Source organism: Vanacampus margaritifer, chromosome 13 (genome assembly GCF_051991255.1).
Source record: "Vanacampus margaritifer isolate UIUO_Vmar chromosome 13, RoL_Vmar_1.0, whole genome shotgun sequence".
NCBI lineage: Eukaryota > Metazoa > Chordata > Actinopteri > Syngnathiformes > Syngnathidae > Vanacampus > Vanacampus margaritifer.
In genome coordinates this window covers 5,402,549-5,419,339 of record NC_135444.1, presented here as the reverse complement: position 1 = coordinate 5,419,339, position 16,791 = coordinate 5,402,549, and the positions used below count along the sequence as shown (strand labels likewise).

At 39.8% G+C, this 16,791-nt stretch overlaps 1 protein-coding gene across 8 annotated transcripts in view; it reads left to right on the top strand.

The window, feature by feature from the left end:
- Positions 1 to 15,016, top strand: part of pde4ba (phosphodiesterase 4B, cAMP-specific a) — a 185,517-nt gene extending 170,501 nt beyond the window's left edge. For 6 of the 8 annotated variants that reach the window (XM_077583694.1, XM_077583695.1, XM_077583698.1 and 3 more), the window contains 8 exons: positions 2,158 to 2,251; positions 5,200 to 5,474; positions 5,566 to 5,730; positions 7,275 to 7,374; positions 7,477 to 7,631; positions 7,724 to 7,846; positions 9,149 to 9,331; positions 9,931 to 15,016. In XM_077583694.1, the coding sequence (XP_077439820.1) occupies positions 2,158 to 2,251; positions 5,200 to 5,474; positions 5,566 to 5,730; positions 7,275 to 7,374; positions 7,477 to 7,631; positions 7,724 to 7,846; positions 9,149 to 9,331; positions 9,931 to 10,338 (1,503 nt within the window). In that variant the 3' untranslated portion in view covers positions 10,339 to 15,016. Of the gene's footprint in view, positions 1 to 1,020; positions 1,522 to 2,157; positions 2,252 to 5,199; positions 5,475 to 5,565; positions 5,731 to 7,274; positions 7,375 to 7,476; positions 7,632 to 7,723; positions 7,847 to 9,148; positions 9,332 to 9,930 lie in introns of those variants that run through there. The other 2 variants (XR_013296391.1, XM_077583700.1) reach the window with 2 other exon arrangements.
- Positions 15,017 to 16,791: the final 1,775 nt, after the last annotated feature.

Below are 16,791 nucleotides of genomic sequence, written 5' to 3'. Positions count from 1 at the left end.
TGCCAGACCCGCATTGTAACATTGGAAATATGCCGCCAGAAAAGCTCAGCTTGCGTTGGGTCTACCTGCTAACAGCAGCATGAGGCTAGTAGGACTACACTTCCCATGATTCTTAGACACGGTATTTCCGGTATGATGAAAAAACATCTGCTAGCAATTAGATGCCACTGATCTGTATATACTGTATTACTGGATAGCCGAAAGCCCATAAACGCCTGAGCAATCCGTTGAAGCCACAGGGCGGCCATCTTACTCCTCTCATCCCGTGAGCAGACTACTGTATAAACTATACGTATAAATACAGATTAGACATATACAGCTTTTAGGCTCTTAGTATTATAATTAATTTCCTTTTTAATAGGTTAATCGTATGAATCGCTATGACAACTATGTGATTGACATGGCCCAAACAATTGGCCTGCTGACTGGACAAACACAAAAACAAATGTGATGTCGGGACTCGGTACACAAGGCTCAAAAGCGTCTCAGTTAACCCCGGACGTCTGTTATATCATTGTGTTTGGGGGGGAATTTTAGGTATGAAAAGTCCTAGTGGTATTACCACTTGTAGTGTTGGTATCGGCGACTACTCACGAGTATTGAATACTTGTATTGGTTTGAAAGAACATAGTATCGAACATCTCAAATATTTTGTCCTCCAAATTTTAAGTGCAGTCATCTGAATTTAATTGCATATTTATGAATGAAAGACTTAATATTACACAAGAAAAAAATGCTCAGTATAAAAACTGAGACCAAGTGGTCCAGTCATTTTTTTTGTCTTTTCCTGACATTTAATAGGTTCCTCACATGCCAATCAGAAGCACTTGGGGGGAACCTGCCCTTCACCCCCTATTTTCTTCACTTTCTGTCAAATCATGTGTTCTGCTCGGAACGTGTTACTGGGGCTGGTAAACTCCATCGGGGGAAAGGGAGGGAGGGACATGCCGAGAGAGAGACAGGGTAGTCGGAGGAGGGTGCGGGTGCTGGTGGGAGGGGGGGTTAGCACTCCAGCAGTGAGAGCATCGAATCAAGACAAACCCAGTAGAGGAACCCCCCCTCTAGTCAGATGAACATCGCAGCCTCCCTCGCTCCCTCCCTCCTGTCTGCATCGCTATATCCCCGCTGCCTCCACCCACGCCTCCCATGGTCGTTTCTTTTCCATTATTCATGAGTGCGCTGTGAGTCCCTCTGCTTACGGATCACAGCTGCTGCTCCAACCCATCTAGCAGCGCCCATTTTCTCCTCGCATCCCGCCACCGATCCATCCATCCACGGGCATGGAGACTCTGAGCTGGCCACTTTATGTAGCAATGAGGGAGAATGGGTCACCATCAAGCTGCTCTCTAAGCTGCTAAAAAAGGACCGCAAGGAGAGGCGAAGGGGAGAGAATCCTGTTCGACTGCCTTCATATTTTTTCCTTATTGGATTACAGTTCTGGCTTTGATTAGGAACGAGAAAACAGCATCCAAAATGCCTGAAGCCAATTACCTGCTGTCAGTGTCTTGGGGTTACATTAAGGTGGGTGTTTCTTAACTGCGTAGCTTGTTGGGAAATCATTGTAATGATTGAATTATTCATCAATTTTTTGTCAATCTAATGGAGCTTTGATGCCACTACACTGATATCCCTGATGTGCCGGTGATGTTTTGTTGCTCAGGTTCCATCTTGAGCCCTCTGCAGAGCTGTGTTTGATGTGTGTTGGTGTGTGGTGTGTGCGTGCAAATCCATCAGCCTGTCAACAGCTGCTACCGCAGTGCCCTGGATCACAGTGTACTTACATCCAAATGTTTTAATTTGTGTTTGGAGGATAACAGCATGAAAATGGACAAAATGATGACATTTTGGAATTCTTGCACACACAAAAAACTGACCCATGTAAAATTTGCAAATCTGCATCAAAATTATGAGTGAATGCAATCAGAGAGTTAAAATAATAAAGGGCATCCCCAGTGGTGAAATAAATTATGCTCCACACTATTATTATTTTTAGGGAATTTAAGTGGAAGTGGGGTGGAATTCCTCCACTTGTTTTATTCCACTTGTGGAATAAAATGCTGAATTGTCCATAGAATCCATGAAGTCGCAATTTTCTTGTGGTTTTCTCTGGAAGCTGATGGCATTGTCTCTCTCCCTCCCTCCCTTTCTGTCTTGCAGTTTAAGAGAATGTTGAATCGGGAGTTGACGCACCTATCGGAGATGAGTCGGTCTGGGAATCAGGTGTCCGAATTCATCTCCAACACTTTCCTAGGTAATTAGTACTTGCATACAGTGCATACATACAAAATCACAATCCGAAATTTTTCATGATCCAAGTGTACCAATTTGCCATTTACTGACACACAGTAAGCCAAATCATACCACAATATATTTAAGAAAGAGTTCCACTAATGTATATTTTAGCTATGATGCTAAGCTGTGTGAGTTGCTATGACATGCTCTTGTGTGGGGGCGTAGCATAAAACACTGCGCCACTAAGTTTCATGTCGAGGTTTATTGCAGCAGCCTCAAAGTGAGAAAATGCCGATTTTGAATAAAGACATTAAACTAGTTACAATCTGATTCAATGTGGGTTGAACATTCAAGAGAAATTATCCTGTAATCTATACATTTAAATATCACATTCAAATGACATCATTAATTAATTTTAGCAGTAGGCAATCAGCAAATCTTCCCTGAGTGGCTTCAGTCTTGCTTTGAGAAAGGATCAATGATATGTTAAACACACAAATTTAGAAGAACATGTAGATTGCACGCCACGATGGAGGTGGTTGGGTCTATTTATAGACACTGTGCTTCCGATCGATGGGCATCCTGATCCGTGTGGTCTAAATGGCATATCCCTCACTGCTGGATCAGTGGCGGTGGGGTGGAGTGGGGAGGAGAGGAGAGCAAGCGAGGGCGGGAGGGAAGTGACTGCAGTGAAGGAGAAAACAAGAGGTACAGAGGAACCCCCTTTGCTGGCAGTTTACCATACTGGGTGACTCATCTCGAGCTTAGTTTTTGCAGCAGGGACGCCTTGGAAGTCCTTTCTCAGCTTCCTCCCATCCTCAGATGGCCTAAGAGAACATACGTTAAAGGAACGACATCCTGAAAACATAGTGAGGCGGTATTTCTATATTCTTTGAGTGATGAGGAAACGCATGCTGATTTGTGGAGGTGTAGGGTTATTTCCAGCCAGCAAAATGGAGTTTGCAAATAAAACCTCTTCATCTGTCTTGAAAGACAGCATGCAGTTATGTGTGCCTGTCACGATCGATGTTTTCAGTATTACATCATTATTTCCTCTATTCATATTGGAATACGCCTCCCTTAGAGAACACACATTGAAATTTTGAAAAAGTGCCAAACAGCTTCTCCTTCATCTGTATGCAAGGTTCTTGTGAAATCTTAAAAACTCTTCAAAGGCATTCAACACATGAATATAAAAAAGAAGTTAAGTCAAAAATTTTATTTACAATAATATGTTCGATGCAGCCCCACTAGTCAAAAAACAATATTTTGATTAATATTACATTTGTGGAATGTGAGTTAAGCAGCAAAATTCACCCGTTTTTATCAATCTCAGGGGACGGCCATTTTGTCACTTGCTGTCCAATGAAAATGACTTAACAGTGCCTACTGTAAGGGCTCAGGTAACAACAAAACACGGTTCACCTGTTTTCTGAAGCTGAGCCATGATTGTTTTTTACCTGAGCAACTGTGATGTCATTTTCACTCGACAGCAAGTGGCCAAATGGCCGCCCCCTGAGATTGATAACTTAACCTTTATGAATTCTGGTTTAGCTTATGGGAGCACCTATGGACAGGATGAAAAGGAAAAATAATGTGGTAAGAAGGCACAGGCAAGAACAGGATCTTTGAGGTTGGGGATGTGGACGTTAAAAATATGAGGGAAGAGAATAGTGTAGTGGCGACAGCCTTGCTCAAGGGCAACTCGACAGTAACCAGAAAACAGACTAGCATCTACCCAACAACGCAATGCTACTTCTACATTTTGTCCGACACAAGAGTTGAACCGTGACCCTCCGGTGCCAAAGCTCAAGTCCTCACAGTCCTACAGCCGACCGAGTTTAATAGCGCCCTCAAATAAATTAGATGGCAATATTTTCTTCCTCTTATTTTGCAGACTGCACATGTCCAAGAGCGCTTAATTGGCCGTTCTTAGTGTTAACTGGCTTCAGCTCAGGGGAGAGAATAAGACAGATCTAAAACAAGAAGGGTGCAAGAGGAGGGGGAGAGCGTGAGACTGAAAGTAATTATTTGAATTACAGCTGGTAATTGAATAACCCGAGCACAGGCCGATAAGACAGTGATGAGCAGAGTTGGAGCTTGACAAAGAAGCTCTTGGATAAGACGGCAGTCATTCAATTCAGGATGTCATTCGGCTCTTCTCGCAAGTGATGTGAATACAATGAACGCTTGAGCAGCATTTCTGATTTCGTTCCGTTTTCTATTTATGTTTTTTACTCATGTTTGGGAGGCTATGATAAAAAAGAAGAAGTAAATGAGCTCCAATGAGCTAAGCACTACAAAACAACATTATGCAAACATTGAATTCACATTAAAGTTGCCTCAGTAAATTCTGAGTGTGTAAAGCCGAGTATTTAGTTAATGCTTTTGATCAACAGGGGACAAATGGGAATTTGGGAATTTACATTACAATCCAATATTTTGAGATTCCTAGTTACATGTGTGTAAGTGAAATATTCACAGATCACAATTTTAATAAATTGCCGATAAACATTTCACAGACTTTCAAGACTAACCCTCATTACCACTGTTCATGAGCTAGTCAGGAAGATGACCCCCAGCCGACCGGCAAACCAGTGTAGCGTGATGAGGTGGAAAAAGGTTCTGCAAGAGAGTGAGATGAATGAACAATAGGAGTTGAGGGAGACAGCAGGTGGACAACATGAGATAGATTCAACAAATGAATGCACAGACGATGAATGAACGGTCGCATGAGTGCAGATCGGCTGATAGGTTGCAGGTGTTTCCATCGTGTAGCTTGCTTCTCAGGTAGCAATTCTAAGGAAACAAAGACCTACTATGGAAGCTTCAATGACCCCTTTTTGACTTCTTCTTAACACACACTATTGTTTTACAATTTTTATTTTTATTTTTATTATTATTGTTTTTTTATTTCTAATTAGTGCATCATCATCTTTATTTATTTATTTTTTTGCCTTTGCGCAGAGAAACAGAATGAGGTGGAGATCCCATCACCGACCTCCAAGACACGCGAGAAGAAGAAGCAGCAGCTGATGACGCATATCAGCGGCGTCAAGAAGATCTCCCACGGATCGTCGCTTTCCAGCAGCAGCAACGCGCGTTTCGGCGTCAAAACGGATAAAGAGGAATTGCTGTCCAAGGAGCTGGAGGACCTCAACAAATGGGGCCTGAATATCTTCACCGTTTCCGAGTACTCAAACAGCCGACCTCTCACCTGCATCATGTACGCCATCTTTCAGGTAGGAAACTTTCTTTCCTTGGATGACGTTGCATGACGCCTCTTACGTGTGTCGTCTCTAATTGTGTGTATCGCAATCTCGTGTTTGTAAGGAGCGAGATCTATTAAAGACATTTAAGATCCCAGCGGACACGTTTGTGGGCTACATGATGACTCTGGAAGATCACTACCATTCCGATGTGGCCTACCACAACAGCCTGCATGCGGCTGACGTAGCCCAATCTACACACATCCTCCTCTCCACTCCAGCACTTGACGTAAGTTACAACACAAGGTACTGCACAGCCAAAAGATGAATGTTCTTTTTTACGGATACACATTTTTTTCACACCGATACCAGAACAAGTTCTTAACTCTTGAGTAGTAGATGCAAAGTACCGATACCACTAGTGTTTTTGATATATAAAATTTATAATCATAATAATAATAGGAGTGACAGGCGATTAATCGCATTACTTTAATAGTTAACTCACGATTCATCGCAAATTTTATATGTTCTAAATGTACAATAAAATGTGCAACGTTTTCATACGCTTGTTAACATAAAAGTTGAAAAAATGTTAAACTAATAAAAAAAACATGGCTGCATCTTTTAATTGTTGATACAGTAATTTCATAATAATTCATAACATTTAGTTAAAATTAAAATAAAAAAAAAAGAGTATGATTTTGATTTGTGTTGAGGTATTTTTTCTGCCACTAGATGGCATAATTGCATGTGTAAGACATTAATGACAGCTCAGTGCATTTTTCTTTTCATATTAAGAGCTATCTAATCTTTAACATAAAGTAACTTGTGAAATTCTGCACATTTTTAAAATTGTAAAATACAACTTGACCCCAGTCTCTACAAATACATATATTATTATTCAATTTATTACTGGAATTCTCCCAGTACAGGCAGTCATTAATTAATTTATTTTTAAATTAGTAGCATTAAAGGAACTTTAAATTAACTCAAAATTAACAAATTTTTACATCCCTAAATAAAAACAATGACAGATCATTTTAAACGGGAAGTTAACCTTAAACATTTTTTTACAATAATATGTTATATGTGACCTCACTAGTCTTAACATGACATTCTGATTAATATTACATTTGTGGAATATGACTTATGCAGTAAGATCCACCTGTTTTTATCCATCTCAAGGGGCGGCCATTTTGCTACTTACTGTCGACTGAAGATGACATCACAGTTGTTCAGGGCTCAGGCAAGGACCAATCACAGCTCACCTGTTTTCTGAATCTCAACTGTAATTGGTTGTTACCTGAGACCTGAGCAACATTGATGTCATCTTTAGTTGACAGCAAGTGGCAAAATGGCCGCCATCTGATATTGATAATACACTGCTGGAGTTTGCTGCTTAACTCATATTTGACTAACAATGTTAAACAAAATACCGTATTTAGACTATTGGGGCTGCATAGTACATATTGTCGAGACATTTTTTAGGGGGTTGACCTATATATCCCCAAATAGCATTTTTCCTTAAAATGTTATAAAATGAATAGCAATTTTCTATTCTTTTAATTTTGTATCATAAAATGGCCACAAGAGGGTGGCCAATTCTGGAATTGGTCACCGTCACAAGTACCTTGAAATAAGACCTGGTATCAGCTCGATATTGATACCTGTTATCGGTACTCCCCCATTCCTAGTAAGAGAAATCTCTTAGCTTGCTGACCGTTTTGGCTGTGACTTTAGCCTTATTCAGAGCTATCACGGCTTTGTTGTGTGACATTTCTAAAAACTGATCAATCTTCCAAATCAAGTGACCATGCCGTTTGTTTTCTCCAGGCTGTCTTCACCGACCTTGAAATCCTTGCTGCCATCTTTGCCGCTGCTATCCATGATGTTGACCATCCAGGAGTGTCAAACCAATTCCTCATCAATACCAGTATGTGTTGTGAATTGTAATAACAAATTTGATTTTGTGTCTTTAAAAGTTTTGGAGCAGTAGTGGTGAGAGCGACTGATTTTGTTTTCCACTTGCGAGCAGACTCGGAGCTGGCGCTCATGTACAACGATGAGTCCGTGCTGGAGAATCATCACTTGGCTGTTGGATTCAAGCTCCTGCAGGAGGAAGGCTGTGATATATTCCAGAACCTCACAAAAAAGCAGCGGCAGTCCCTACGCAAGATGGTCATTGACATGGTACGACATCTTGATTTTTATTTTGGTGTCGATCCTTTATCAAATGCTTCATGTCCAAAAATAATTTTTCCTTTTTTTTTTCTGTCATGCAGGTTTTAGCTACTGACATGTCCAAACACATGAGTCTGTTGGCTGATCTGAAGACAATGGTGGAAACCAAGAAAGTGACAAGTTCTGGGGTGCTGCTGCTGGACAATTACACAGACAGAATACAGGTAAAGAATCGCCCACCTCTCATTTACATGCTTCTTATGGCTCGAATAAATTGCCTTGTGGAGGTTGCTCAGCCAGTGGCCTCCTACATGGCTGAACTTTGCTGTTTTTTATCTGCTTTTATTAATCATTTTAAGCTTGAGTACTGTTTTAATGTTTTGATTCTTGGGAAATTAATATGAAACACCTCTGTAGTATATATACATTACAATATAGTACAGGGATAGGCAAATGATGGCCCCGACCACACTCTTAGTTGGCCTTTGATTAATTTTCACCCCCCAAAAAGTTTTTGTTTAAATATTTATTTATGGACGCCTTCTTAAAATACAGTGTCATAAATGTTTTAAGGCTCTAAAACCCCTCACCACACAGTTTATACACTTTTCTCATCGAAGCATTTCCATTTTCCCACATTTCTCTTGTTAAAACATTTTCAATGTTGAAACCTTTATAAATTTTACAAAAAATAGGTACATTACTGTAAAAAAAAAAAAAACAATGCATGCAAAATTGCATTACAAAAAATCTGTGAAACAGTGAGACCGTGAAAAGTGAACCGCATTATAGCAAGGGAACACTGTAATCGGCTAAGTCATTTTTTCTGGATTATTTCAGGAAACACAAAAAAAATTACCATTTACATCGTGAGATGATGATTTAGGCTTAAAAAAAAAAAAAAAAAATTTACAAAAAAATGACATTGGTGTTTTGTGTATTATGTATTTTATTTATTTATTCATTTTATTTATTTATTTTACAAAACCCCAAACATTTCTAAATACTACACCATGAGTAGGCCAAACATTTATTGGCGGATTTGGAATGATATGCAGGACAAACATGGCTCCTCAATAATATTAACATTTTGAGTACGTTTTTTTTTATGTGTGGAAAAAATGCACAAAATGAGTTCTTGCATTTAATATTGGTTCGCTGTTCAGCAGTTTTGTGGCGTCCTTGAATGGTCATTTTTAAGCGAGAAACCCTTTGGACGGGGCGGGGGCAGAGGATATCACACTGAGGTCATTTTGTTGTTTGCTTCAAACCCTTTGTTATTGGGTTAGGATGGATGGCTTATACATGCATTGAGAAATGTATTACGAAAAATGAAATATATTGAGAGCATGGTTGCACTTATCGTGTCCATGTTGTGATACATCTGGATAGGAAGTGCAAGGCGCTATGTGGCCCCAGAGTGGCACCAATGATGAATTGTGGCCCCTAGCATTTAAGTTGCCCATCCCTGATATGGTATATAGTTTTTATTGTCAAATTGATTTTTTTATTTTTTTTTCCCCAAGGTGCTGCGAAACATGGTGCACTGCGCTGACCTGAGTAACCCCACAAAGTCCCTGGAGCTGTATCGTCAGTGGACTGATCGGATCATGGAGGAATTCTTCCACCAGGGAGACCGGGAGAGGGAACGAGGGATGGAGATCAGTCCGATGTGCGATAAACATACAGCTTCAGTGGAAAAGAGCCAGGTGAGAAAAAGGAAAATGCGTGCAGCGTTATAGATGGATTATAGCTAAAAAAAAAAAAAAAGTGCTATATAAATATATGTTTTTTAATACTTTGTACTTCACTCCCAAAAACGTATTTATACGTTTTTCATGTTGTTGTTTTTTATGCTAGAGCATACAGAAGGCTTTGATGCAGTTTCTGACCTGAAGAGGTCGCTTAAAGTAATGGTAGTTATTACAAAAAACGGCCAGCAAGTGGCAGCAGAGTATAAGAGATCAGCCAGGGCCATGTTGCAACAAGCTCTTTTTCCCAGTGTTTTCAACAGGTTTGTGAATAATGATGAAATTTAGCTATATTCTAATGCTAATTGCTGCAAAACTGAAACAGATACAAATATACTATTTTTTTTCCTGATGAAAGAAAATCCTCTAATCTTTCTTTTGGTAGGTTTTTATAGTAATAGAACAAAATCTTCTGTGGGCCTTGCGAAATCAGTCAAAATACAGTAAAACAGTTGGCGCGAAGTGGGTTGCTTCCGTGAAAATGGCTGGGAGTGAATGAATTAAAAAATAAATAAAAAAACGGACATGCCTAATCTGTGTGTCTTTGTTTCTTCCAGGTGGGCTTCATTGACTACATCGTCCACCCTCTGTGGGAAACTTGGGCGGATCTGGTCCATCCTGATGCGCAGGATATTCTGGACACACTGGAAGACAACAGGAACTGGTACCAGAGCATGATCCCGCAGAGCCCCTCCCCACCCTTCTATGATCAGAGTTCTCACAGACACGGGGGAGGCACTGGAGGACAGGGAGGCGGCGAGAAGTTCCAGTTTGAGATGACCCTGGAGGAGGAGGACTTGAACGGAATCGAGAAAGATGGGGAAGAGGAAGACGAGGAGGAGGAGGACAGTCTCGGAGATTCTCGTTCTCCTCTGGACTATCAGGAGCACGACGAGGGCGACGTGATGGAGCCCACGTCGACCATCGAGATTGTGACGCACGAGGCGTCACCCACAGACACATAAGGCTTCCGGCAGCAGGCTCAAGTGCCGATTTGAAAGCGTTTTGGAAAAAGAGGGGAGATCCTCGTGCAGCTGTGCTTTTTCACAAGCCCGCAGAAGCAAAGGCTTAGTTTTGGCCCGCACGGGCCCGTCTTGCACTTGGCTGTTTGAAGGCAGGCACGGACAGACGGTTTTGGAGAAGCGGCTTCAGAGTTCTCAGGAAATATTTACTGCAAACATTTTAGTCTTGACGCTCGCGCAACAATGACGGTGGGAATTGAAGGCCAGTTTGGGAAATGTTTCTTTTCTGGACTGGCAGTAAATGAACATTGACACTACTGAGAGAAATTTTGTAACTTAAGACTTTTTTACGAGTTATGATATAGAAGTAGCATAGAATAAAATCTACTGATGGAAACACGTTTGTATAGCAAGAGAAAGTGTTTACTTTTTCCTGTACCATTTGTCAAAGAACTTTTGTGTGCCTTTTTTACTAATGTCTTTATATAGTTTTTTTTTAATTTATTGAACACTCTAGTACAGTATGTCTGTGACATGTTTTTCTTATCTGAGAGAGTAAAATCATTTTTGTATGTTAAGAGAATAGTCTTCCATGTATTGGGCAATAGAGAAATATGTCGACAAACAACCCTTAGATGAAATTGTCTTGGTAGGGAAACGTAATTGTGCACATTTTGTCAGAATTATTTCTTAGCCTGAGCACATTGTTTAAACACAACTACATTTGTAGTTTGTGTTTTATGGTGATATTGTTACATTCACATTTAATACATCTTCATACTTCTCAATGAAAGATCTGTTGTCTTAAAATAATCAACGTTGTGGGCTTCCTAACTTTTCAGACCAAAACTGGAATTTTCATGCAAAATGCACAGTGAGGTCATGTATTCCTGTTGGATGGAAAATTTGAGTAATTAATGTTTTGCATTTTTCATATTCTTTCTACATGAGTGTGACATTCAAATCAGATTTCAACCATGATAAACCGGTCCTGCCACAAGATGAAAACAAACTACAAACAACTCATAAAGGGTGACCAGATTTTCAGAATTAAAAACCAGGACAATTTCACTCAAAGTCAAACACCAGGAACTACTTATAACAAATATGTCAATCTGGTGAGAGGTGCTTGTGTTATTACTTTAGCTAATGCTAAATGTTATCTTGGTTGACACTTGACCATTTTTCAAAATGTTTTACTCCGTCCCAGAATCTAGCTGTGGCATTTACCTCACGTTCCCAATGGAACATTGGAAGTGTGCCGGAAGTAACTAACTGCAGCATTTAGGCTAGTAGGACAACATTTCCCATGATTCTTAGACAGGGAAGCAGGAAGTAGTTCTGGTTCTGGTATGAGAAAAACATGGGATGCCTGCAAGCAATCAGTTGCAGATGAGAATGAAAGCGCAAACATGAAAGTGAACGTAAATAGGAATTTAACAGTTAAATTCCTTTTTAATTGGTTTATCGAAACCCCGGGACTGTCACGGTTAGTGTTAATTTCGTCAACGAAAACTCAACAAAAATATTTTTGGCAACACACATTTTTCACCAGACTAAAACTAGATTAAACTAGACTAAAATGTTCATTAATAAATGAAAACTGGGAATAAATCAATATGCATTTTCGTCAGGACGAGACGAAACTTGAGACTTGAGACTTCACTTAATAAAAAGAACTGGACTTAAATCTATGGACATTTGAGTTATGAACAAAAATGAGACGAAAATTATATGATTTGGTAAAATCTTGTCTCTACTAATATGCCAATGTGACACTGATGTAACACAGTGAGTGACACACACCCTTTCAAATCTGCAGCTAGCGAGTGCAACATGCACACCCACATGGGACAGACAAAAGGTGGATTTGCGGTGAAAGGCCAAAAATAAATAAATAAATAGTAAATTAGAGGTATAACGTAACATTAATCCAATGGCTATAACGTACAATAATGTTAATCCGACCGCTAACTAATGCTGGCTAATTTATAGCATGGGGCCATAGTAGCCATTAAATAGTTTTGGATCCGAAATATTCAACATAATCAGCTGACCAATAAAAATACAGGGGTTAAATAAATGATTGTCCTGACTAAAACTAGGCTAAAACATTAACAGTTTTTGTTGACTAAAACTAGACATAATTACATTTTCTTGGATTAAAATAAAGACTGAAATGGTAGATTTCTAGTCGACTAAAAGTTAACTAAATAAAAACGGGATGAGTTCGACTAAATATGATCAAAACTAACAAGCGTGATTGAAACTGGACTAAAACTGAGACTAAATTAAAAAATGGCGGATAAAATTAACACCAGTCCCGGTTAACCCTGGATTTCTGGTCACCCTAAACTATTAACTACCATTTGTACCATTTGTTTGACGCCATTAAAAGCAACCTACAGGGCCACTTACCTAACTTACTGGAGGGCGTAGCATAACAAATTGCTTACAGATCGATATCACATAATAACACAAAAGGCATTTTATACACATTTGCCTTTGTGGAGGTCTGCAATTCTTTCAAATCAAAGATGGAGTCCGACAAGGACAAAATGCACATCAGCAGTGATTCTATTTTTAACAGGCAGGTATGCTGCAGTCTTAATAATCCTGTTAGTTGGAACTACTCACTGAACCCCCCCCCCCCCCCCCAAAGCCCATCTGATGCAATGCCCTTCTGCCCCTATGCAATCAGGCCCTGCAGACCACATGATTTGAAGGTGATCTCCCAGCTGCCGGTATGAAAGGCGCTCACGGAGCCTCATCAGTGCCACTGTTCACATGCTTGACAAACCCCTCTCGGCACCAAGGACACAACCCAAAACAATCAGGCCAGCTATTTCTTTCCTGCGATGAAAATCACTCAAGTGCTGCTCCCTCCCAATGACGTCATCTAAAGGAGAGAAGTAGGGGGGGGGGGGGGGGGGGGTGTCTTTACCGCATCAGGTTTCTAGGGCAGTTTGGTTATTACAAATTGACACACATGCTGTATATTTGATAGATAAACTTTAGGGAGATAAGGGGACTTAGGTACACTATTTTGACAGCAAACTGTCAATCTTTTTTTTTTGTTTCCTATTTTAGAGTAAAGTTTGAAAAGGGTTTGTCGACCTCACGTTTCATCTGGCTCCCACAGCAAAGTTTATTTGTTTGTCAATGTTTGTATGCATATTGGTTAAGTTATATACTAAAATGGTACTTTGTCAAAATTCACTCCAGGATAGTTCATCAACTGGCAATCGTGTGTGTTGTATGCGTGTGCAGTATGGGAGGTTTTGAATATGGTGTGTGTGAGTGTTTGGATATGTTGACTTTGCCATTGGCCTTATACTTCTCCCCATCACGCCTCACTTTTGTCTATAATTGTTTGTCGCTAGAAGCTCAAGTTGCTCTTTTTGCTGTTTATAACAGTGTGTATTTATTCGATACGTTAAGCATGTAAATAAGAAATACCGGTTGAGTGTAAAGTCAATTTTCTAATTTATATGCACTTGCATTACCAGGAAGTGGTGGTGTCTAATGTGTAGAAGGCTCTGGAATATATTGTTCTATAAATATATTTACACACAACACAATGTAACATTGTGTATATAACTGCACACTCTTTGGAGCGCCCGTCAGAGCAGGAGCTAAAGGAATGTTGTCATATGAGAACCTTGTAACTACAAAATGACCAAAGTTGTTGCTGTTTTTTTTATGTAATGCTGCATTCTAAAAATATCGCCAACCTCATTTAAACCAAAAATGTACTTAAAGATCATCGCTTTAACTAATGTCCTTTATTTCTTTTGAAAAATACTTTTAGTTGCTTGCTAATTTAATTTTCACTGACTTTTGTCAATTTAAACTGGGACCATGATTTTTGAAGGTACAAGGTTGTCATCTGACAGCAGTTTGGTAACCAAGATGCGACATAGTGGCAGAGCCCTAGGTGCTAGCTAGCTAGCTCCCTAGCTAGCTCCCATGGTGTTTGTTTACTTGCTAGGGAGCTAGCTAGCTAGCACCTGGGGCTAAAGCCAAACGGTGTTTCACTTTATCAAACTGGATTTATCACATTTGCATAGAGGACATGTTAAACTGCATATGCTTGGAAATAGGACACATGCATAGCTACACATGCATAGCTAAGCAGCACAAACACTCATCATTGCTTCCTATCTAAATTGCTTCTTTTCACATCTTTAAATGACAACTGCTAATGTCTAAAAATCCAAGTTTGAGCAACACAAACCCCACAAATGATCTGCTGTTCCACTTATTGCACATCATGAAAAAGTAGATGTCACTGCAACGGTACTGGTGGCATGCTACAATACGCACGGCACTCAATTGATCTGCGTTAACAAAATGCTCTTATGTAACTGTGCTACTGTGTAAACTGTTCCTGACCAAACTTGTTAGCAGTTTTGATAAACAATTGTGTTCAGTATTAACATTGTTAATCTATGTTCATGCATTTTGGTCCTGGTTGTCCAAGTGGTTAGCCTGATTTAGCACTATCTGCATGAGAGGTGATTTTTGTTATTGTCAACAACACATTTAGGTCCACCGGTTGTTGCAGGTGGATTAATAAATGTTTTACACAATGTATGGCATTATATTGTATATTGTGTTCAACAATAATCAATCAGAAATACTTTTTCTAAGAAGCGATTAAAAGTACAGCATGACTACATTTCATCTGCTTCTTGCTTTTTTTCCCCCTTTATCATCTAGACTTCTGTGGGTTCATATAGTGCAGCTACAGCTTACACCAGGGCTGGACTGGCCATCTGGCAAACAGGGCAGATGCCATTTTTGGGGGCCGATGCTGTGCTTTTTAATTATTATTTTCCTGAATTTTTCCCCAAGAGACTGGCCCACAATTTAGAGAGACTAGTCCATTCATCAATTTCAAATATAGACAGCAACCTGAACCAACATAAATCAATATCAGTGGCAGGACTATGTGTTTGGTGAGGTGATCATGAGTCGGGCTGGCGGGCTTAAGTCAAAATGCCAGGATTTTTTCTTTTTTTTTTGGTGCCGTTCCAGCCCCGGCTTACACTCTTTTGGGAAGACTTTCAGTAAGATGTTGGAATGTTTGTACTTTCATTTTAAGGAATATTTGTGAGGTCATAGGTCACAAGATTTAAAAGGGAGGGCCTGTCTCACAAGTTCTGTTCTAGTTCATCTCAACGGTGTTTGATGGGTTTTAAGGTCAAGTCTCGCAAGTTTTTCTACTTCACATTCATCAAAGCATGCCTTTACGGACCTTGACTTGTGCATTTGGATGCAGTCATGCTGGAGCAGAAAAGGGCCTTCTTCCATAAACTGTTCACACGAGTGGGGAGCATAGAATGACATGTTCTTTTAGAAAAAAACGTGAACAAGTCAAATCAATCAGTACGTCAACGTCGTTTCAGTTGCTTATTGCTTTACATTGAATGGCGTTAGCCACATTCATTGCTCTAAAAGTATTACAGGACATGGGTACACACGTGAAAAATAATGTCATTACCAATCGTATCTAATTTCCTTGTGTTCCATGTTAAGAGGTCTGCCCTCGTTTGCACTTCAACTTCATTCCAAATCATGGGAGAATTATATCTTCAGGGTCTATAATATTGTGCTCCCCTCATTTTCAGTTTCCGTAGCTCCCAGCCTTGAATTTTCCATAATATGTGTTTCTATGGGCTTCTACTCATCTTGTCTCTGATATAATTTGATGACACAACTTGCGTGCATATGACAAAAGACGAGACAAATGGGACTGGGAGCCTCCCTGGATACTCCTTTAAAAAGACAATGACGTATGCCGGGACAGCAAGTTCAAAATTTCTCACCGTTATTTTGAGTTTGAGGTCATGGTTAACTTGGGAAATGGTGATGAATCTTGAGGACTGAAAAGTCCCCACAGTAAGAGAAATAGGGGGAAAAGAGTTTCTGTAATAATGTTGTGTTTAACCCTCTGTCACAATAGCACTGCAAAAAAGGAACAATATGGAGACACATCATTTCCTCACCAGTGTGTATTTGACATTACCAAACCTTTGACTTATTAGTTTCAACTACTTGTAGTGCCTGCATATTTGTTTACCATTTAACCAACTGAATCCCGAATCCATTTGAATGGGTTACTGATTGTACTTTTGCTGAAAAACATGTCATAATCCCCAAAAATGTTAATCAACGTGTTCATAATGGTATATAGAGTACACTTTACGCTTTATCCACACCAAATGTTGTCTAATGCACTTTGTCAAGCTTAATATCCATTTTCTTTTTGAACATATCAGTATATCACATCTGTGCCGTGCCTGTCGTAGCATCTAGCTAGCTAGCGCTAAGCAAACTTCTAAGAAAGTTTGTCTCTCTGGCCCAGCGTCCAAATTTGCCGACAGCCTTCGAGCTAGAACGGCATCAGAGACCTACAGCAAAATACTTTGATACACTGCCTAGTTGGACTTT